At 45.0% G+C, this 23,539-nt stretch overlaps 1 protein-coding gene across 1 annotated transcript in view; it reads left to right on the top strand.

The window, feature by feature from the left end:
- LOC111965815 (alpha-1,3-mannosyl-glycoprotein 4-beta-N-acetylglucosaminyltransferase B-like) overlaps positions 1 to 23,539 on the top strand; it is a 191,489-nt gene that overhangs the window by 83,258 nt on the left and 84,692 nt on the right. Inside the window, 5 exon segments of the mRNA XM_023990142.1 lie at positions 185 to 328; positions 1,370 to 1,503; positions 13,050 to 13,098; positions 17,642 to 17,714; positions 17,716 to 17,751. Coding sequence (XP_023845910.1) covers positions 185 to 328; positions 1,370 to 1,503; positions 13,050 to 13,098; positions 17,642 to 17,714; positions 17,716 to 17,751 — 436 coding nt within the window.

The raw sequence follows: 23,539 nt of genomic DNA, 5'->3' as shown, positions 1-23,539 counted from the left end.
GGTAGTCAGAGCTTGTCATAACCAGTCATAACAAATCAGATTTTTGAATTTTGACCCTCTTCCGACCCCTGTGTGTTTGTGTGTGTATTCGTGTGTATAAAAAAAAATGTGTGTGCGCGCTCCGCGTCTGTGTGCGTGCATTCGTCCGTGTGTGTGGTGTGTGCATGTATTCGTTGTGTGATAGATGAGACCAAGCTGAAGCTGTGGAACGTGACGACCAGTAAGAATGTCCTCCAGCTGCCCAGTATCTTCCATCACCTGCCCCATCTCCTTGCGAAGGAGAGCAGCCTGCAGCCTGCTGTGCACGTGGGCCAGGGACGCACCGGTGGTCAGTACACACACACACACACATACACACACACACACACACACGTTCATCCCCATCCTTTCCTAGTTCCACCTCTTCCCACCCTTCCTCTGACAACAGTACTATTGTGCTATGTCCTGCATTGGTTATTTCTCCCTTCATCACTTCCCTCTCTGGCTCTCTGTCCAGCATTGGTTATTTCTCCCTTCATCACCTCCCTCTCTGGCTCTCTGCCCCACTGTGGCTGTACCAGTAGCCCAGCTAGACTTCTCCCTCCCTGGGGAGCGAGCCTCCTAACCCCCACCCCATAAACCTCCACTCCCCTGGAGAGGCCGTCCAAACTCTCCAGACAGCCAGCTAGACTCTCAAAGGGGCCAATAATTAATCTGTGTGTGTGTGTGTGATTTACGTTTAGGCCACCAAACCCCATCTAAATGGATTACGCGGGCCACGTCCATGAGGGTACCTTGTAGAGCGCGAGCCAGGACTTTACCGCTAGCTCCCCTCTAGTAATTGCAGTACGTTTTATCGGCGTAGTAAATGGAGAAGACGGCCACTAGGGTCTACTTATGTTAGCTCACAATGGGAGAGGAGGGGAGGGTGAGGAAGAGTACAGGGTTGTAGAATCAACTGTTGCTGCACAAACACGGCTATTGATTTGGACTTCCTCCCTATGAGAATGGGAAGTTGGTAAAAATACCTGAATTGTAGTTTGGCCTTGACTATTTATTATTCTCTTGCATTTGATCAGTCATTGCAGGGCATTGTTATTTTTCACGGATGTGCAGAATGTGTTGACAACATTGTACTATTGTGCTTGTAAGTCCTTCAACTACTCTCCCCTACCCCTACTCCCTCCAGCTCTTCTTTCATTTATCTCTCTCCTCATCTAGTTAGCTTTCTTTCTCACCCTCTCTTCTTCCCCCTCTCTTCAAAAAACAAGTGATTCTGTCTCTGTTGTGAAATATATACTGACTGGCTCATTCCACCCAATCTAGCACATCATTGGTTCCTTCCCTCCCTGTACTGACTGTGATCGGTCTGTGTGTGTGTCTGTCACAGTGTCGATCGTGATGGGCGTGCCCAGTGTGAAGAGGGAGGTCCACTCGTACCTGACGGACACCCTCAGCTCTCTGATGACAGAGCTCAGTGCGGCAGAGAAGGAGGACTGTGTCATTGTGGTCTTCATAGCTGAGGTGAGATAAAACCAGACATGTTTGTGTTCTGCTATGACGTCTCTGCCCTCTGTAGTCCCTTCAGGAGCTTGTGAAGTTATTCAGTGAACTCTGTGTCTGTTTGTGTGTGTGTGTGTGTGTGTGTGTGTGTGTGTGTGTGTGTGTGTGGGAGTGTATTTCCACATGTATTTTATTAAGGATCTCCGTTAGCTGTGCCAAGGGAGCTATTCTTCCTTGGGGTCCAGCAAAATTGAAGACAGTTATACAATTTTAGAAACATTACAATACATTCACAACAGATTTAACAACAGATAAAGTGTGGTGCCCCCAGGCCCCTACTCTGCTACCACATATCTACAACACCAAATCCATGTGTACGTGTGTGTATAGTGCGTATGTTATCGTGTGTGTATGCATGTGTCTGTGACTACGTTTGTGTTTGCTTTCACATTCCCCGCTGTTCCATTAAGGTGTATTTTTATTCTGTTTTTAAATCACAATTTTACTGCTTGCATGAGTTACTTGATGTGTATAGAGTTCCATGGGGACTGTGAAGAGACCTCTGGTGAGACGAAGAGACCTCTGGTGGCATGTCTTGTGAGGATTGCATGGGTGGTGCATTCAACATGTCAATACTTCTCACAAATACAAGTAGTGATGAAGTCAATCTCTTCTACACTGTGAGCCAGGAGAGAATGACATGTTCATTATTAATGTTAGCATATTATTAATTTCTGGTACAGTCGTGGCCCAAAAGTTTTGAGAATGACACAAATATACATTTTTACAAAGTTTGCTGCTTCAGTGTCTTTAGATTATTTTGTCAGATGTTACTATGGAATACTGAAGTATAATTACAAGCATTTCATAAGTGTTAAATGGCTTTTTTATGACAATTACATGAAGTTGATGCAAAGAGTCAATATTTGCAGTGTTGACCCTTCTTTTTCAAGACCTCTGCAATCCGCCCTGACATACTGTCATTTAACTTCTGGGCCACATCCTGACTGATGGCAGCCCATTCTTGCATAATCAAATGCTTGGAGTTTGTCAGAATTTGTGGGTTTTTTGTTTGTCCACCCTCCTCTTGAGGATTGACCACAAGAACTCAATGCGATTAAGATCTGGGGGAGTTTCCTGGCCATGGACCCAAAATATCAATGTTTTGTTTCCCCGAGCCACTTAGTTACCACTTTTACCTTATGGCAAGGTCCTTCCATCATGCTGGAAAATGCATTGTTCGTCACAAACTGTTCCTGGATGGCGTTGGAGAAGTTGCTCTCTGGAGGCATGTGTTTGGTACCATTCTTTATTCATGGCTGTGTTCTTAGGAAAAATTGTGAGTGACCCACTCCCTTGGCTGAGAAGCAAACCCCACACATGAATGGTCTCAGGATGCTTTACTGTTTGCGCAGACACAGGACTGATGTAGCGCTCACCTTCGTTCTTCTCCGGACCAAGGCTTTTTTTCCGGATGCAACCAAACAATCAGAAAGGGGATTCACAGAGAAAAGGACTTTACCCGGTCCTTCAGCAGTCCCATCCCCTGTACCTTTTGCAGAATATCAGTCTGTCCCTGATGTTTTTCCTGGAGAGAAGTGGCTTCTTTGCTGCCCTTCTTGACACCAGGCCATCCTCCAAAAGTCTTCACCTCACTGTGCGTGCAGATACACTCACACCTGCATGCTGCCATTCCTGAGCAAGCTCTGTACTGGTGGTGCCCTGATCCCGCAGCTGAATCAACTTTAGGAGACGGTCCTGGCGCTTGCTGGACTTTCTTGGGCTCCCTGAATCCTTCTTCACAACAATTGAACCGCTCTCCCTAAAGTTCTTGATGATCCGATAAATGGTTGATTTAGGTGCAATCTTACTGGCAGCAATATCCTTGCCTGTGAAGCCCTTTTTGTGCAAAGCAATGATGACGGCACGTGTTTCCTTGCAGGTAACCATGGTTGACAGAGGAATAACAATGATTCCAAGCACCACCCTCCTGCGACATACACAGACACGGAAGACAATCACCCACAAACTAACAGTGAAAACAGCCTACCTATATATGATTCTCAATCAGAGGAAATGAACAACACCTGTCCCTGATTGAGAACCATATAAGGCTAATTAACAATCACACTCCCACATAGAACAAACAACACAGACTGCCCATCCCAACTCACGCCCTGACCAACTAAACACATACAAAACAAGAGAAAACAGGTCAGGAACGTGACAGTGAGACAGATCAACCTGTAGCTATATGACTTCAACAGTATTTAACATGAGATCCTCTCTAAGCTTTACAGGAATGTGGTTCTGAATATAAACGACCACCTGTGGCATCTCTGTCCTTCTGTAGATCTTATAACCATGTATTGCTACCACTGTATCATCAAAGGTGTTATCTAAGTTTCAGAGATAGTCAGAATATGAATATCATCTGTTACTAGCAAATGACTGATTTCATGAACCTTGTTTCTTAAGCTACATATGTAAACGTAGACTATTTTGAGCACTTTTCTGGGATGCTTGCTTGTTTTTATTGCTTTACTGGGAAGGTAGACATGCTCATGTTATTTATGTTAGTGCAGGGTGAGCTGCATACAGTGGACTTCCTACTAGGGCACACCGCCTCACTGCTAACAGTATCACTCTGGTTCATAGGCACATGATTACTTCAAGCAATAGCTGTGGGATCAGCAGAGGCATTCAGGGCAGTAAGAGGGACATAAATTAGGTTACTTACATTGTGTCTTCCAACGCCCCTGGGATAATGTACATTTGCTGAAGCATTATGACAACTCAGTGACACAATGGTAGGGATTAAATGACCTGGGCTTGGGTCATTGATAAGTCATTGTCTCAACAATGCTGTGAAAGGATCCAGGAACCCAAATGATTTGGGTGGATCCCATCCAACTCAAAATATTTGTTTCCAGAAGGTATCAAAATTGTCAATAAATATGACACCCACAGAGCTGCAATAGTCTCGTAGCCAGTTATGGAGGGCGAAAAGTCTGCTGAACCGTTCAGTGCCATGATTTAGAGAGGACAGAGGGCCAGATATTGTGGGGCGCTTGTTGGTGTCAAGTAGTGACCCAATCTGTTCTTAAAAATCCATCTTCAGCTGTTCTGAGCTGCCCTTCATAATGTTATTGAATCCCACTTGAACTATGATAGACTCAATTTCCTGATGCTGGTTTAAAATGTTTGGCAGAAGCTTATTGATGTCATGTAAAGTTTTTGCTCCAGGGACTGAGACATTTGTCACTATTGAACTGCCCAATACAACGGCCTGAGAAGGGAATTGAGAAATCCACCCATTCCAACCCAATGTGTGCGTGGATGTTTGACTGCATGCGCACGCGTTCATGTGTGTGTCTGTATGTATCTATAAAGGACAGGGATCTGAAGAGCTAATGAGTGACGCTACCCCAGGCTACTGCCACTACCACACACACATCCCCTCTTGATCCCCTAATAGTCTAGACACTAATCATCGCTAACTCCTATAACCCTAAAGCTATCATTCCCATATGACCGATGCTAAGGTAATTAGCGATAGCGACCAGGCTAGCCTCACAGATATGCCTATGTGTTCACTGGAGTTCATTGTGAAGAAACCCTAATCATGTAAACGGGTTGTTTAAGACACATTACTAGAAGGAGCCCTGTTGTGATGGATGTGTGCGTGTGTGTGTGTGTGTGTGTGTGTGTGTGTGTGTGTGTGTGTGTGTGTGTGTGTGTGGTGTGTGTGTGTGTGTGTGTGTGTGTGCGTGCGCCCTTCCCAGTGTATTGCTCTCCCCTGCTGTCAGTGTGTGACCATATGAATATTCTAAGCAGTTGCATTTGCTAAACTACAGTAATAAAACACAGAACTAAACAAATATAATGCATACCATTTTGTTCCATTGTCTTGCGGTGGGTTAGTTGAACTTGCTGACTGCATGTTGCAGCACAGGTTTAGAGAAAGAGTTGTAAACCATGAGTTGGGCTATTACTGTATGGCCTTGGTCCTCTGGTTAGCTAGTACCTACATCACTGTACTAGATAGGATTCTACTTGACTGTTGCACATTTTAAACAGGGTTGTTCGAGCCCCGAATGCTGATTGACTGAAAGCCCTGGTAAAGTATATCAGACCATATACCACGGGTATGACACAAAATTACTTAGTAACCAGTGTATAATATCAATAAAGCACCTCCGAGGTTTGTGGTATATGGCCAATATAACACGGCTGTATCCAGGCTGTATACCACACCCCCCCGGGCCTTATTGCTTAATTATACAACATTTGGTTTGGAATTCCCATTGTCTATCCTGCCCATCGTATACTCGACAACATACACATGGCCACGTTAATAAAAAGTGCCATGGTTTACGTCATTACCTAACAACGTACTACTACTACTACTACTACTACTACTACTACTACCACCACCACCACTACCACCACCACAGATCTACTGTCTCATCTGCCCAGCCATGCAATTTATAAACTTGATCTCCACTGTAAAAAGCATCTAGACATTATCTCCAACATTGTTTCAATATTGAAATTTGATCTCAAGCTGTCCCATAGTAATGAGCGTGTCGGGACAAGACAGACAGGCAGCTTTTCTCAGCTAGTTGAAATCATTCATCAGCATAATTTTTATGGATATATACAAAGAAATATCAATATAAAAACAGGTCAAACAAAACTAAACGCAGCTAGTTTTCTTTCTTTCCAGCTTCAGTCAGAAGTGATTGTGTTAGCTGTATAGTTGGCTAGCTAGCAAGAGGTAAGAGCCTCCATTGCAATCATTTTTGTTTGCCTTAGCAACCTGCAAAGTTCTGGAACTATCAACAATGCTTGGGTAGTTTTGCTTTACATGGCAGTCAATACGAATAGAACTAACGACCAGAGAATGCCTTACATTGCACTTGACAACCAGTGTTAGTGAATGGAGCCTCAATGAATAATCTGAGTGTCACGCCCTGACCTTAGAGATCCTTTAAATTCTCTACTTGGTAGGTCAGGGTGTGACTAGGGTGGGAAATCTATGGGAAATCTATGTTTATATTTCTTTGTTGGCCGAGTGGCTGATGGTTGGCTGATGGTTCCCAATCAGAGGCAGCTGTCTATCGTGTCTCTGATTGGGGATCATACTTAGGCAGCCCTTTATCCCACCTTCAGGTGTGGGATCTTGTCTTTGTTTGTTGCATGGGTTGCACTCCTAAGCTTTTCGTTCGTTGAGTTGTTTATTGTTTTTTTGGTGGAACATTTTAATAAAGAAAATGTACGCCTACAACGCTGCACCTTGGTCTTATTCGAACGACGGACGTTACAAAAGATCCCACTACCAACGGACCAAGCAGCGTGGTCAGGAGGACTGGACCTGGGAGGAAATCCTGGATGGAGCAGGACCCTGGACAAGGGCCGGGGAGTATCGCCGTCCTAAGGAGCAGATGGAGGCAGCGAAAGCGGAACGGCGACGTTACGAGGAGTTAAACCAACAAAGCAAGCACGAGAGGCAGCCCCCAAATTATTTTGGGGGGGGTGGCACACAGGGAGATTGGCAGAGTGAGGGTTCAGACCTGAGCCAACTCCCCGTGCTTACCGTGGGGAGCGAGTGACCGGTCAAGCACCGTGTTATCTGGTTCTGCGCACCATGCCTTCAGTTCGCCAGCACAACCCAGTGTGTCCTGTGCCAGCTCCCCACACTTGCCGTGCTACAGGGGGGATTCAGCCAGGATGCGTTGTGCCAGCTCTACGCTCCAGACCTCCAGTGCGCCTCCACGATCCAGCATATCCTGCGCCGGCTCTACGCACTATGCCTCCAGTGCACCTTCATAGCCCAGTGCGTCCCGTGCCAGCTCTCCACACTCACCGAGCTAAAGTGGGTATCCAGCCAGGCTTCCAGTACGTCTCCTCAGTCCGGTGAGACCTGTTTCGGCTCCAAGTACGAAGCCTCCAGTGATTATCCATGGTTCGAAGCCTCCAGTGATGATCCATGGCACGAAGCCTCCAGTGATAATCCATGGCACGAAGCCTCCAGTGATGATCCATGGCCCGGAGCCTCCAGTGATGATCCAAGGCACGAAGCCTCCAGTGATGATACATGGCACGAAGCCTCCAGTGATAATCCATGGCACGAAGCCTCCAGTNATGATCCATGGCCCGGAGCCTCCAGTGATGATCCAAGGCACGAAGCCTCCAGTGATGATCCATGGCCCGGAGCCTGTAGTGGTAATCCAGGGCACGAAGCCTCCAGTGACGATCCGTGGCCCGGAGCCTGTATTGACGATTCATGGCAAGGAGCCTGCAGCGACGGTCCCCGGTCCGGAGCCTCTGGCGACGGTCCCCTGTCCGGAGCATCCGGCGACGGTCCCCAGTCCGGAGCCTCCGGCGACGCTCCCCAGTCCGGAGCCTCCGGCGACAATCCCCAGTCCGGAGCCTCTGGCGACGGTTCCCAGTTCGGAGCCTCCGGCGATGATCCACGGTCCGGTTCCTCTGGCGACGATTCACGGTCCGGAGTCTCTGGCGACGATCCACGGTCCGGTATCACAGAAGCGGAGGGATCAGCGTCCCAAACCGGGAGCTACGTCCCAAACCGGAGCCGCCACCGAGGGTAGATGCCCACCCGGACCCTCCCCTATAGGTTCAGGTTTGCGGCCGGGAGTACGCACCTTTGGGGGGGTACTGTCACGCCTGACCTTAGAGATCCTCTAAATTCTCTATTTGGTAGGTCAGGATGTGACTAGGTTGGGAAATCTATGTTTATATTTCTTTGTTGGCCGAGTATGGTTCCCAATCAGAGGCAGCTGTCTATCGTTGTCTCTGATTGGGGGTCATACTTAGGCAGCCCTTTTTCCCACCTTCAGTTGTGGGATCTTGTCATTGTTTGTTGCATGGGTTGCACTCCTAAGCTTTTCGTTCGTTGAGTTGTTTATTGTTTTTTTTTGGTGGAACATTTTAAAAAGAAAATGCACGCACCTTGGTCTCATTCGAACGACGGACGTTACACTGAGGTCATGTTTCTCACCTCTAGGGATGTGGTACATTTAAGTGATAATGCCAGAAAAGCCGGTGTTTGGAGTATATATTGGCACGGGTGTTGTTAGGCCAGAGACGGAGTCAAGGGCTGGCAAACCGTGCCAATATATCTTCCAAACACCAGTTTCGAGGGCATAATCACTTTTATGCAATGGGTTACCAACATATTCAAATGATGATTGACATATTTTCATAAAAAATGTTATTTTGATTAATTTATTTGTACTATTTAATCCTTCCACAAGATGTAGTCCCAACACAAATCTAGGGTTGCTACCCAAGCCGGCTGGTCGTTCGTTCTATTGGTTCGGTTGCCAGAGACGTGACCCAGTTGTTCAGTCTTTTTGTTCTGTATCTATGGACGCGACCAAGTCGTTTGTTCTAAATGTTCCATTGTCATACTGGCTGGCAACATTCTTATCCCTTGCTTGCTAGCTAGCCAACTACGGCTAACTTACAGTTACATCAAACAGTGCAGACAGAATAACAACAGTCGCTGCATTTGTTTAAGCTGTTTTCTAGTGACATTTATTTGGATACATCCATAACAATGAGCTAAGGAGGCACGATTTCACCTGGCATAAAAAATGTGCTCTCTCGTCAGGACACTGTTGTTCAGAGGAGCTAGCCAACAACACAGCGAACACAATCACTTCAAACTGAAGCTGGAAAGGCTGCAAAGTAGCTGCACTTCATTTTGTTTAACCTTTTTTCAACTGACATTTCTTTGTACACTGCTCAAAAAAATAAAGGGAACACTTAAACAACACAATGTAACTCCAAGTCAATCACACTTCTGTGAAATCAAACTGTCCACTTAGGAAGCAACACTGATTGACAATAAATGTCACATGCTGTTGTGCAAATGGAATAGACAAAAGGTGGAAATTATAGGCAATTAGCAAGACACCCCCAATAAAGGAGTGGTTCTGCAGGTGGTGACCACAGACCACTTCTCAGGTTCCTATGCTTCTGGCTGATGTTTTGGTCACTTTTGAATGCTGGCGGTGCTTTCACTCTAGTGGTAGCATGAGATGGAGTCTACAACCCACACAAGTGGCTCAGTAGTGCAGCTCATCCAGGATGACACATCAATGCGAGCTGTGGCAAGAGAGTTTGCTGTGTCTGTCAGCGTAGTGTCCAGAGCATGGAGGCGCTACCAGAAGACAGGCCAGTACATCAGGAGACGTGGAGGAGGCCGTAGGAGGGCAACAACCAGCACAGGACCGCTTCCTCCGCCTTTGTGCAAGGAGGATTAGGAGGAGCACTGCCAGAGCCCTGCAAAATGCCTCCAGCAGGCCACAAATGTGCATGTTTCTGCTCAAATGGTCAGAAACAGACTCCATGAGGGTGGTATGAGGCCCGACGTCCACAGGTGGGGTTGTGCTTACAGCCCAACACCGTGCAGGACGTTTGGCATTTGCCAGAGAACACCAAGATTGGCAAATTCGCCACTGGCGCCCTGTGCCTTCACAGATGAAAGCAGGTTACACGCACATGTGACAGACGTGACAGAGTCTGGAGACGCTGTGGAGAACGTGTTGCTGCCTGAACATCCTCCAGCATGACCGGTTTGGCGGTGGGTCAGTCATGGTGTGGGGTGGCATTTCTTTGGGGGGCCGCACAGCCCTCCATGTGCTCGCCAGAGGTAGCCTGACTGCCATTAGGTACCAAGATGAGATCTCAGACCCCTTGTGAGACCATATGCGGTGCGGTTGACCCTGGTTCTTTCTAATGCAAGACATGCTAGACCTCATGTGGCTGGAGTGTGTCAGCAGTTCCTGCAAGAGGAAGGCATTGATGCTATGGACTGGCCCGCCCGTTCCCCAGACCTGAATCCAATTGAGCACATCTGGGACAACATGTCTCGCTCCATCCACCAACGCCACGTTGCACCACAGACTGTCCAGGAGTTGGCGGATGCTTTAGTCCAGGTCTGGGAGGAGATCCCTCAGGAGACCATCCGCCACCTCATCAGGAGCATGCCCATGCGTTGTAGGGAGGTCATACAGGCACGTGAGGCCACACACTACTGAGCCTCATTTTGACTTGTTTTAAGGACATTACATCAAAGTTGGATCAGCCTGAAGTGTGGTTTTCCACTTGAATTTTGAGTGTGACTCCAAATCCAGACTCCATGGGTTGATAAATTTGATTTCCATTGATAATTTGTGTGATTTTGTAGTCAGCACATTCAACTATGTAAAGAAAAAAGTATTTATAAAGATGTTTCATTCATTCAGATCTAGGATGTGTTATTTTAGTGTTCCCTTTATTTTTTGAGCAGTGTATATATCATAAAAATTATGCCAGCTGATTCTTGAGTGGCTGAGAAACACTGCCTGTCTCTCTCTCTCTCGTCCCGACTCCCGACCCCTACACATTCATTACTATGGGATAGTTGGAGATCGAATTTGAATATTGAAACAATGTTTCAAATGTCGGCTAGACAGACAGCAAGGTTTAAACAAATCACCGCTGTTGAAAACTAAATGTTAGTCTAAAAGTAATGTGAGATAATGTTTAGATGCTTTTTATAGTGGAGATCAAGTTTATAACTTCACTGCCTGGGATGATGAGACAGTGGATTGCGCAGTCAGATGGAACAAAGTAAATAGGATTTAAGGTCAAAGATTTAGCCGGTGGTAACTTGTGGAATAGACACTGGCTGGAATGCGCTTTTAACCAATCACCATTCAGGATTAGACCCACCCATTGTATATACACCAATGGAGTGTCTCACAGCTCAGGAATGGGGGTCTGGTGTTGTACAGAGCCTAATATAGCACATGCCAGCATCTTGGAGAGATGACAACAGTCAGGTGTTCGGCTTTTTTCTCTGTCAACTTCTCTCTCTCTCTCTCACTCACTCACTCACTCACTCACTCACTATCAACACTCACTCACTCATCACTCACTCACTCATCACTCACTCACTCACTCACTCACTCACTCACTCACTCACCACCACACACACACACACACACACACACACAAACACACACACACACACACACACAAAAAAACACACACACACAACACACACAACAACACAACACACACACACACACACCACCACACACACACACCACACAAACACACACACACACACCACACCACACACTTCTCCCCTTCTTTCCCTAGTCCTTGCTTCGTCTTTGACATGGGAGATTAAGTAATGCTTAAACAAATCCCCCTTTCTCTCCCTCCCTCCTTTTATCCTTCCTGGTGGACTAGCTCTAAGAAAGCATTCAGGCTAGTGCACACTGTTTACAATCACGGTTTCAAATGTCCAATTCTGCCTCTATACCCTACAGTCCACCCCTACACATTTCATATAGATTTGAAATGATTAGAAAGGTTTTAGTTTCATATGGCCGTCCCATAGGCTAGATGGAATTTTCACAGTATATTCCTCATACCTATTTAAAATATTTTCAGATCTACACAAAGTACCTAGGGCTAGGGTTTAGGGATTGATTTGGAATTGGGCAAGACTGTCTGTCTGCTCAAAGGCCCAAAACCATTTCCGCTAACATAGGAAACCAGAAAAAGGAATATATGGTTTCTCTTGTTTTTCAAGAGAATGTTTGAAAATAACAGAACAAAATGTTTTATTCAAATGTGACAGGATATATTGTTTTCATTGTGATAATATGTATTCCCTACATCCCTCTATTTCTCTCTCTGACGGTTAATTTGGGAAGCAGAGGATGCGGTCAAAGTGATCCCAGGTGTTTCCTGTTGGCCATCTGATCTCTTGCGCCTGTCTCTCCACTTCCGATGCTCCCTCCATCCTTCTCTCTACCCGTATGGAGATTCATAGTCAGGGAATTTGTAATCATTTGTTGTTTAATGACCAATACATTTCCGATACATTTTTAGAGTTGGTCCTCCAGATTGGAATGACTAGGCAGGGCAACAGCCAAAGAAAGATGGCGTTATCTGTTAGTTATACAATATTAGTTGGTATTGCATCATGTTACTGTGCATTACTTTGCTGAGGCATATCCTCTTGAACAAGCACAATGTTTTGAGATTTGATTATGGATCTATATGGAAGTAGTCAAGCAGAAGTAGTCCCAGCTCAAACCTGGCTGGTGGATGAATACATGTGTGTACATGTTATCCTCTCCCTGACCTCATCACAGCTCTGGATGCTGGATTCATACTGAGCCAGATAATTACACCATCAAGCGGCTGATTCCACTTGGGAAGAAACTGGAACAGCCCACAAGCCCCACGGTGGCCATCTTGGAACACTATTGAACCGTTGCGCAATTATTGTAACGTTGTTGTTGTGATAAAAAAGCATTTACTGAATTGTATTCTATATTGGATCCAGGGAAAATTGTAGCTGACAAAGGCAACATTATTTTAGGCAAAACATGATGTGTGTACAGTATTGCAGTGCACATAGTAGCAGAATGTATACTATGTCAATACCTTTCTGTAGCCATACTATCTGTTAATGGCACAACAATGGCATGAACATTTGGTTTTATTCAGGGGGGTTTTCTCATGTTTTGCAGACGGACCAACAGTACGCCAACAGCGTGGCTGACAACCTCAAACGCCTGTAAGTACCGTGGCATGATGGGATGGTGTTTCCATGGAGACCTGTCTATTTGGGCTCAGGGGGCTCAGGATGTGGAAGAGGGAGTGTTTGTGTGTGTGTGTGTGTGTGTGTGTGTGTGTGTGTGTGTGTGTGTGTGTGTGTGTGTGTGTGTGTGTGTGGTGTGTGTGTGTGTGTGTGTGGTGTGTGTGTGTGTGTGTGTGTGTGTGTGTTGTTACATGACTAGTTATGTGTGTGTGTGTGTTGTGTTTTTACATGACTAGTTAATGTGTGTGTGTTTGCTACCTGTGTTAAATGTTTGCATGTTCATGTGCAAATGTGAGTGTGTGATGTATTTCTTATAAACTCAGCAGAAAAAGAAACGTCCTCTCACTGTCAACTGTGTTATTTTTCAGCAAACTTAACATGTGTAAATATTTGTATGACCATAACATGATTCAACAACTGAGACATAAACTGAACAGGTTCCACAGACATGTGACTAACAGAAATTGAATAATGTGTCCCTGAACAAAGGGGGTCAAAATCAAAAGTAACAGTCAGTATCTGGTGTGGCCACCAGCTGCATTAAGTACTGCAGTGCATCTCCTCCTCATGGACTGTCCAGATTTGCCAGTTCTTGCTGTGAGATGTTACCCCACTCTTCCATCAAGGACCTACAAGTTCCTAGACATTTCTGGAGGGAATGGCCCTAGCCCTAGCCCTCAACCTCCGATCCAACAGATCCCAGACGTGCTCAATGGAATTGAGATCCGGGCTCTTCGCTGGCCATGGCAGAACACTGACATTCCTGTCTTGCAGGAAATCACGCACAGAACGAGCAGTATGGCTGGTGGCATTGTCATGCTGGAGGATCATGTCAGGATGCCTGCAGGAAGGGTACCACACGAGGGAGGAGGATGTCTTCCCTGTAACTCACAGTGATGAGATTGCCTGCAATGACAACAAGCTCAGTCAATGATGTCGTGACACACCGCCCCAGACCATGACGGACCTCCACCTCCAAATCGATCCCGGTCCAGAGTACAGGCCTCAGTGTAACGCTCATTCCTTCGATGATAAACGCAAATCCGACCATCACCCCTGGTGAGACAAAACCGCGACTCGTCAGTGAAGAGCACTTTTTGCCAGTCCTGTCTGGTCCAGCGATGGTGGATTTGTGCCCATAGGCGACGTTGTTGCCGGTGATGTCTGGTGAGGACCTGCCTTACAACAGGCCTACAAGCCCTCAGTCCAGCCTCTTTCAGCCTATTGCGGACAGTCTGAGCACTGATGGAGGGATTGTGCGTTCATGGTGTAACTCGGGCAGTTGTTGTTGCCATTCTGTACCTGTCCCGCAGGTGTGATGTTTGGATGTACCGATCCTGTGTAGGTCTTGTTACACGTGGTCTGCCACTGAGAGGATGATCAGCTGTCTGTCCTGTCTCCCTGTAGCGCTGTCTTAGGCATCTCACAGTACAGACATTGCAATTTTTGCCCTGGCCACATCTTCAGTCCTCATGCCTCCTTGCAGCATGCTGAAGGCACGTTCACGCAGATGAGCAGGGACCCTGGGCATCTTTCTTTTGGTGTTTTTCTTAGTGTCCTTAGTGTCCTAAGTTTTCATAACTGTGAACTTATTTTCCTACCATCTGTAAGCTGTTAGTGTCTTAACGACCGTTCCACAGGTGCTTGTTCATTAATTGTTTATGGTTCATTGAACATGCATGGTAAACAGTGTATAAGCTCTTTACAATGAAGATCTGTGAAGTTATTTAGATTTTTACGAAGTATCTTTGAAGACAGGGTTCTGAAGAAGGGACGTTTCTTTTTTTGCTGAGTTTACTTTGTGCATGTCATGCCTGATCTCTGCTTGAGTGTGTAAGTCCTTGATCTATTCGACACGTGTGCACATCTGTCTTCTTTGTGTGTGCATGTGTCTATTTGAATGTATGTTTGTGTATGTGTGTGTGTGTGCAATTGAACGTGTCCTGTTTACATCCATCACACACACACACACACACACACACACACACACACACACACACACACACAGTACAAAATAAGCAACCTAAATAGAATTCACAACCACAAAGGACTCAACAACAGAGAAAGAGGTCTCCTTGGGAATGCCTTTGTGTTTTAACACTGTTCCTGTCTGTTTACCCTTAGGGCTGTAGTGTAAATCTGAGTGCCTTCAGAATCCATGGGGGTTCTCCTACTTTACTTTGACTCCACATTGCTTGAGGCACTTGTTTGCTCTACATTGCTCTACAACTATGTGGATATAGGTAATGTTAATACACAGTGAAATATTTAGTCAGACTATTGATGTTTTGACGTATGAGTGAGAATGTGTACTTTCTAAACACAAAAGGATACAGATTAATGATAGTGTGCATTCAAAATGTTAAAATACCTAATATCTTTCTTATAAAATAGTGAGGGGAATAACATAAAATACTGGCTGATAAGTAATCCTAGTTGCATTCACACCAGCACTAGAGAGTAAATGAACAACAGTTTCATATTAAATAAACACATGCATACAGACACATGCTTTTCTGTTTACTGGCTTTGTCTGATCTCTGGAGAGAGACAGAAACAGATCTGTCCCATTTTATTTCTCTCTGTCTCTCTCCTCCTCTCTCTTTCTTCCTTCCTTTCTTTCTCTCTCTCTCTGTCTCTCACAGACTCAAACACAGACATACACACACAAACACCACTTTCCATCCTGTTATTAGTTTCCTCCTAGCACCTTATCTAAACATACAGAATCCTCCCCACAACATGCCCACGGTGCAGGTTTTAGTGCCTACTGTTTTAGACTCCTGTTTGTCTTTTCCTGCCGAGGTGGCCATTTCGACTCAAGATAATACCAGTGGTCACTTCATCGCTGTCACTCCCTACATCTCCTAAGGGGTCACCTCACCTCAGGAGAGCTACTGCGTTCCAAATGACACCCTATTCCCTATATAGTGCACTACTTCTGATCAAAGACTAGTGCTGAGTGATTAGTGCTTTTGGAGGTTGTTTCGGTTCAATTATTAAAAAATAATCAAGGATTTCAGTTTCAATAATTTAAAAAATAAAATAAATGTGGGTTGAATGCTGTAACAACACAGAATAAAACAATAAATAAAAGTCCCATGATGGTAATGACTGACATTACTGCTTATCACTTATTAACCATAATTTATTCAAATTACTTAAATAAAATATTTCAGTTGTTGTGTATATTACATTTGTTTTATTTGAAGACTTTATTATTTCATTCCAAGTCATCTCATCTCTATAGAGCTGTTGGCTATGCTGTCTGATGAAATCACTATTTTGGTAGTTCCTTAAAGTAAATAAGGCATACTTTTTATGATTGCTGAATACAACTATCAATCACTTAGATCATGTATTTTCAGGTAGAGATACCTCATGAAGCAACTACTCTCTATCCCTCAAGATCGTGCGTTCTTCTCACTTCTACCTATCTGTGTCTCTCCCACATTAACCTAACTAACATAGCTGGTGTAAAAGAAACACACGAACCGGAGAAGTAGGTGCGCAATGGATTATGGTCATTGTAGTTAATTACCACGTTTTCTGCGCTAAACTATGTAGAATATTGGCCTGTTGGAAGCTACAACTCTAGAGAAACTGTGCGTTGAGCTCACAGAAATGGAATTCAAATAATTTAACCAACGTCGGTCAATTAGTTGTTTAAAAATTAAAAAACGAAAAATAATTTGCATTTATGTTAATCGCTCAGCACTACCAGAACCAGATGGGCCCTCGGGAAAAGTAGTTTACTACATAGAGAATAGGGTGTCATTTGGGATCGAGGCTGGAGATGGCTATGGGGGTGGATGGAGGGAAGGGGGAAGTGAAGAGGGGAGGAGGGAGGTTGAATGTCCCCCCTGTCACCTCGACATTCTCTCAGGGAGATGGAACCCAGGGAGAGAGGGTGTGTGTGTGTGTGTGTGTGTGTGTGTGTGTGTGTGTGTGTGTGTGTGTGTGTGTGTGTGTGTGTGTGTGTGTGTGTGTGTGTGTGGTGTTGTGTGTGGTGTGTGTGTTGTGGTGTGTGTTGTGTGTGCGCACTATTGTGAGTTAGTGTGTGGTTCCTCAGGCACACACACCTCTCCTGTCCTGGCTGATTGACGGTTAGTGATTACACACTTGACACCTGACCCCTGTCTCTCTCCTGAATGGCTCGTCTCTCTTCTCTCATACATTGTTATCTGACACCTTCCTCTCCACGGAGATGTTACAGCAGGGTGGTGTGTGTGTGCTCCTGTCTCCATCTCCCCTGGTTACCAACTATCAACCACCTGACCAGAAAGGAAGTCAATAGTGTTTGTGGAAAGGGTGCAGGGACCCACATACTGTTGTGTCTGTCTGTCTGCCTGCCTGTCTATCTGCCTGTTTGTGTCTGCATGTGTGCCTGCGGTCTGCTCGCTGTATCTATTCATAACTGTGTCTATGTGATAGTTGTAGATAATAGTAGTTGAGATTTTTCAACTCTTTCTCTTCCCCTCTCTCTCCTCCCTCGCCCCACTCTCTCCTCTCTCTGTCAGGTTCCAGTGGAGATCCAGTCAGGTCTTCTGGAAGTCATATCTCCATCTGTCCACTTCTACCCCGACTTCTCCGCCTCAAAGAGCCTTCGGAGACCCCAAGGAGAGGGTCAGGTAAGACTGCAGCCTTCTCAGCAGTTTTCACAATTGTCTGAGGGTTCAACTGCAGTTCATTTCAGGAGACAAGTTGAAATGTAACTCATGTCTTGAACCTTGGTCCATTGTTGGTTAGAGGATTCCAAGACGATTTGTTTAAAATGGAACTGGGCCACAGGGAATTGGTGGCAACTTATTTGGGGAGGATGGGCTTGTGGTAATGGCTGGAGCGGAGTCAGTGGAATGGTATCAAATGCATCAAACATGGTTTCCATGTGTTTGATGGCATTCCATTTGCTCCGTTCCAGCCATTATTATGAAACATCCTCCCCTCTGCAGCACCCACTGAACTGAGCGTGTGGTGTGTGTGTGTGTGTGGTGTTGTGTGTGGTGTGTTGTGTGTGTGTGTGGTGTGTGTGTGTGTGTGTGTTGGTGTGTGCTGTCTTGTTGAGTCTGACATGAGGAAGCTCTCCACTGCTCTGTCGTCTTGCTCAGTTGTGCACCGGGGCCTCCCACTCCTCTTTCTATTCTGGTTAGAGCCAGTTGCTCTGTTCTGTGAAGGAAGTAGTACACAGCGAGATCTTCAGTTCTTGGCAATTTCTCGCATGAATAGTCTTCATTTCTCAGAACAAGAATAAACTAAGAGTTTCAGAAGAAAGGTTTTTATTGCTTCTTTAATCAGGACAACAGTTTTCAGCTGTGCTAATATAATTGCAAAAGGGTTTTCGAATGATCAATTAGCCTTTTAATGATAAACTTGGATTAGCTAACACAACGTGCCATAGGAACCAGGAGTGATGGTTGCTGATAACGGCCTCTGTACGCCAATGTAGATATTCCATAAAAAATCTGCCGTTTCCAGCTAATAGTCATTTACAACATTAACAATCTCTACACTGTATTTCTGATCAATTTGATGTTATTTTAATGGACAAAAACGTTTGCTTTTCTTTCAAAAACAAGGACATTTCTAAGTGACCCAAACTTTTGAACGATAGTAAACTCAAAAAAAGAAACGTCCTCTCACTGTCAACTGCGTTTATTTCAGCAAACTTAACATGTGTAAATATTTGTATGAACATAACAAGATTCAACAACTGAACAAGTTCTACAGACATGTGACTAACAAAATGGAATAATGGGTACCAGAACAAAGGGGGTCAAAATCAAAAGTAACAGTCAGTATCTGGTGTGGCCACAGCTGCATTAAGAACTGCAGTGCATCTACTCCTTATGGACTGCACCAGATTTTCCAGTTCTTCTGTTGATGTTACCCCACTCTTCCACCAAGGCACCTGCAAGTTCCCGGACATTTCTGGGGGAATGGCCCTAGCCCTCACCCTCCGATCCAACAGTCCAGACGTGCTCAATGGGATTGAGATCCGGGCTCTTCGCTGGCCATGGCAGAACACTGACATTCCTGTCTTGCAAGAAAACTACGCACAGAACGAGCAGTATGGCTGGTGGCATTGTCATGCTGGAGGGCCATGTCAGGATGAGCCTGCAGGAAGGGTACCACATGAGAGGAGGAATGTCTTCCCTATAACACACAGCGTTGAGATTGCTGCAATGTCAACAAGCTCAGTCCAATGATGCTGTGACACACCGCCCCAGACCATGACGGACCCTCACCTCCAAATCAATCCCGCTCCAGAGTACAGCCTCGTGTAACGCTCATTCCTTCGATAATAAACGCGATCCGACCATCCGCCCTGGTGAGACAAAACCGTGACTCGTCAGTGAAGAGCACTTTTTCCAGTCCTGTCTGGTCCTGTGACGTGGGTTTGTGCCCATAGGCGACGTTGTTTGCCGGTGTTGTCTGTTGAGGGTTTACCTTACACAGGCCTACAAGCCTCAGTCAGCATCTCTCAGCCTTGTGCGGACAGTCTGAGCACTGATGGAGGATTGTGCGTTCATGGAGTAACTCGGGCAGTTGTTGTTGCCATCTCTGTACCTGTCCCGCAGTTGTGATCTTCGGATGTACCGATTCTGTGCAGCTGTTGTTAGACGTGGTCTGCCACTGCGAGGACATCAGCCGTCCGTCTTGTCTCCCTGTAGCGCTGTCCTTGGCGTCTCACAGTACAGACATTCAATTTACTGCCCTGGCCACATCTGCAGTCCTCATGCCTCCTTGCAGCATGACTAGGACGTTCACGCAGATGACAGGACCCTGGGCATCTTTTCTATTGTGATATCAGAGTCAGTGGAAAGGCCTCTTTAGTGTCCTAAGTTTTCATAACTGTGACCTTAATTGCCTACTGTCTGTAAGCTGTTAGTGTCTTAACGACCTTGACACAGGTGCATGTTCATGAATTGTTTATGGTTCATTGAACAAGCATGGGACACAGTGTTTAAACTGTTTACAATGAAGATCTGTGAAGTTATACATATACACACACACACATAAAGTGCCTTCGGAAAATATTCAGACCCCGTGACCTTTTCCACGTTTAGTTTTATTACAGCCTTATTCTAAAATGTATTAAATAAAACAATTTCCTCATCAATCTACACACAACACCCTATAATGACAAAGCGAAAAGACGTTTTTGGAAAATGTAGAAAATGTATTATAAACAAAAAACTGAAATATTACATTTACATACATTTTCAGACCCTTTGCTATGAGACTCGAAATTAAGCTCAGGTTAATCCTGTTTCCATTGATCATCATTGAGATGTTTCTACAACTAAATTGTAGTCCACCTGTGGTAAATTCAAATGATTGGACATGATTTGGGAAGGCACACACCTGTCTATATAAGGTCCCACACTTGACAGTGCATGTCAGAGAAAAACCAAGCCATGAGGTGGAAGGAATAGTCCTTAGAGCTCCGAGGCAGTATTGGGTTGAGGTACAGATCTGGAGAAGGGTACCAAAAATGTCTGCAGCTTTGAAGGTCCAAAAACACAGTGGCATCCATTATTCTTAAATTAAAGAAGTTTTGAACCACCAAGACTCTTCCTAGAGCTGGCCACCGGCCAATCTGAGCAATCGGGGGAGAAGGGCCTTGGTCAGGGTGTTGACCAAGACCCCGGTGTTCACTCTGAAAGAGCTCCAATGTTCCTCTGCAGAGATGGGAGAACCTTCCAGAAGGACAACCATCTTTGCAGCACTCCACCATTTAGGCCTTTATGGTAGAGTGGCCAGACAGAAGCCACTCCTCAGTGAAAGGCACATGACAGCCCGCTATGAGTTTGTTAAAAGGCACCTAAAGACTCTCAGACCATGAGAAACAAGATTCTCTGGCCTGATGAAACCAAGATTGAACTCTTTGGCCTGAACGCCAATCATCACATTTTGAGGAAACTTGGCACAATCCCTACAGTGAAGCGTGGTGGTGGCAGCATCATGCTGTGGGGATGTTTTTTAGACTTGTCAGGATCGAGGCAAAGATGAACAGAGCAAAGTACTGAGTGTTCCTTGATGAAAACCTACTCCAGAGCGCTCTGGACCTCAGACTGGGGTGACTGTTCACCTTCCAACAGGACAACGACCATTAGCACACAGCCAAGACAACACAGGAGTGGTTTCGGGACAATTTCTGAATGTCCTTGAGTGGCCCATTCAGAGCCCGGACTTGAACTCGATCGAACCTCTCCGGAGAGACCTGAAAATAGCTGTGCAGCAACGGTCCCCATCCAACCTGACAGAGCTTGAGAGAATCTGCAGAGAAGAATGGGAGAACCTCCCCAAAAACACGTTTGCCAAGCTTGTAGCGTCATACCCAAGAAGACTCAAGGCTGTAATCGCTGCCAAAGGTGCTTCAACAAAGTACTGAGTAAAGGGTCTGAATACTTATGTAAATGTTTTTTTAATTTTCTACATTTGCTAAAATAAAAAGTAAAAAAAGTTTTTGCTTTGTCATTATGGGGTATTGTGAGGGGGAAAAAACTATTCAATGGTGAGAAATGTCTCAGTCCCTGGAGCAAAAACTTTGTGCTTTCCAGGAGCACGAGTACAGGACATCAATAAGCTGCTCCCAAACATTTTAAACCAGCATCAGGAAATTTAGTCTGTCAAAGTTCATGTGGGATTTAATGACATTCTGAAGGGCAGCTCAGAACAGTTGAAGATGGATTTTTAAGTACAGATTGGGTCACTACTTGACACCAACAAGCGCCCCACAATATCTGGCCCTCTGTCCTCTCTAAATCATGGCACTGAACGGTTCAGCAGACTTTTCGCCCTCCATAACTGGCTACGGGACTATTGCAGCTCTGTGGGTGTCATATTTATTGACAATTTTGATACCTTCTGGAAACAAAGCTCATATTTTGAGTTGGATGGGATCCACCCAAATCATTTGGGTTCCTGGATCCTTTCACAGCATTGTAAGGCTGCGTTGAGACAATGACTTATCAATGACCCAAGCCCAGCTCATTTAATCCCTACCATTGTGTCACTGAGTTGTCATAATGCTTCAGCAAATGTACATTATCCCAGGGGCGTTGGAAGACACAATGTAAGTAACCTAATTTATGTCCCTCTTACTGCCCTGAATGCCTCTGCTGATCCCACAGCTATTGCTTGCAGTAATCATGTGCCTATGAACCAGAGTGATACTGTTAGCAGTGAGGCGGTGTGCCCTAGTAGGAAGTCAACTGTGTGCAGCTCACCCTGCACTAACATAAATAACATGAGCATGTCTACCTTCCCAGTAAAGCAATAAAAACAACCAAGCGTCGCAGAAAAGTTCTAAAAATAGCCCACGTTAACATATTAACAGAGTCGATTTCCGCGCTTGTAAACCCAGGGTCGTTACAATATTTAGCTTAAGAAACAAGGTTCATGAAATCAGTAATTTGCTAGTAACAGATGATATTCATATTCTGACAACCTCTGAAACTCACTTAGATAACACCTTTGATGATACAGTGGTAGCAATTAGAGGTCGACCGATTCATCGAAATGGACGATTAATTAGGGCCGATTTCAAGTTTTCGTAACAATCGCAAATCGGTATTTTCTTTACACACCTTTATTTAAGTAGGCAAGTCAGTTAAGAACACATTCTTATTTTCAATGACGGCTTAGGAACGGTGGGTTAACTGCCTTGTTCAGGGGCAAAACGACAGATTTTTACCTTGTCAGCTCGGGGATTCAATCTTGCAACCTTACGATTAACTAGTCCAACGCTCTCACCACCTGCCTCACGAGGAGCCTGTCTGTTACGCGAATGCAGTAAGAAGCCAAGGTAAGTTGCTAGCTAGCATTAAACTTATCTTATAAAAAACAATCAATCAATCAATCATAATCACTAGTTATAACTACACATGGTTGATGATATTACTAGTTTATCTAGCGTGTCCTGCGTTGCATATAATCGATGCGGTGCGCATTCGTGAAAAAGGACTGTCGTTGCTCCAACGTGTACCTAACCATAAACATCAATGCCTTTCTTAAAATCAATACACAGAAGTATATATTTTTAAACCTGCATATTTAGCTAAAAGAAATCCAGGTGAGCAGGCAACATTAACCAGGTGAAATTGTGTCACTTCTCTTGCGTTCATTGCACGCAGAGTCAGGGTATATGCAACAGTTTCCGCGCTTGGGCTCATTGCGAACTAATTTGCCAGAATTTTACTTAATTTTGACATAACATTGAAGGTTGTGCAATGTAACAGGAATATTTAGACTTATGGATGCCACCCGTTAGATAAAATACGGAACGGTTCCGTATTTCACTGAAAGAATAATGTCACGTCCTGACCTTAGAGAGCTTTTTATGTCTCTATTTTGGGGTTGGTCAGGGTGTGATTTGGGTGGGCATTCTATGTTCTATTTTCTATGTTTTTGTAT

This window comes from Salvelinus sp. IW2-2015, linkage group LG6.2 (assembly GCF_002910315.2).
Source record: "Salvelinus sp. IW2-2015 linkage group LG6.2, ASM291031v2, whole genome shotgun sequence".
Lineage (NCBI taxonomy): Eukaryota > Metazoa > Chordata > Actinopteri > Salmoniformes > Salmonidae > Salvelinus > Salvelinus sp. IW2-2015.
The sequence above is the reverse complement of the archived record's forward strand: the minus strand, read 5'-3'. Positions and strand labels throughout refer to the sequence as shown.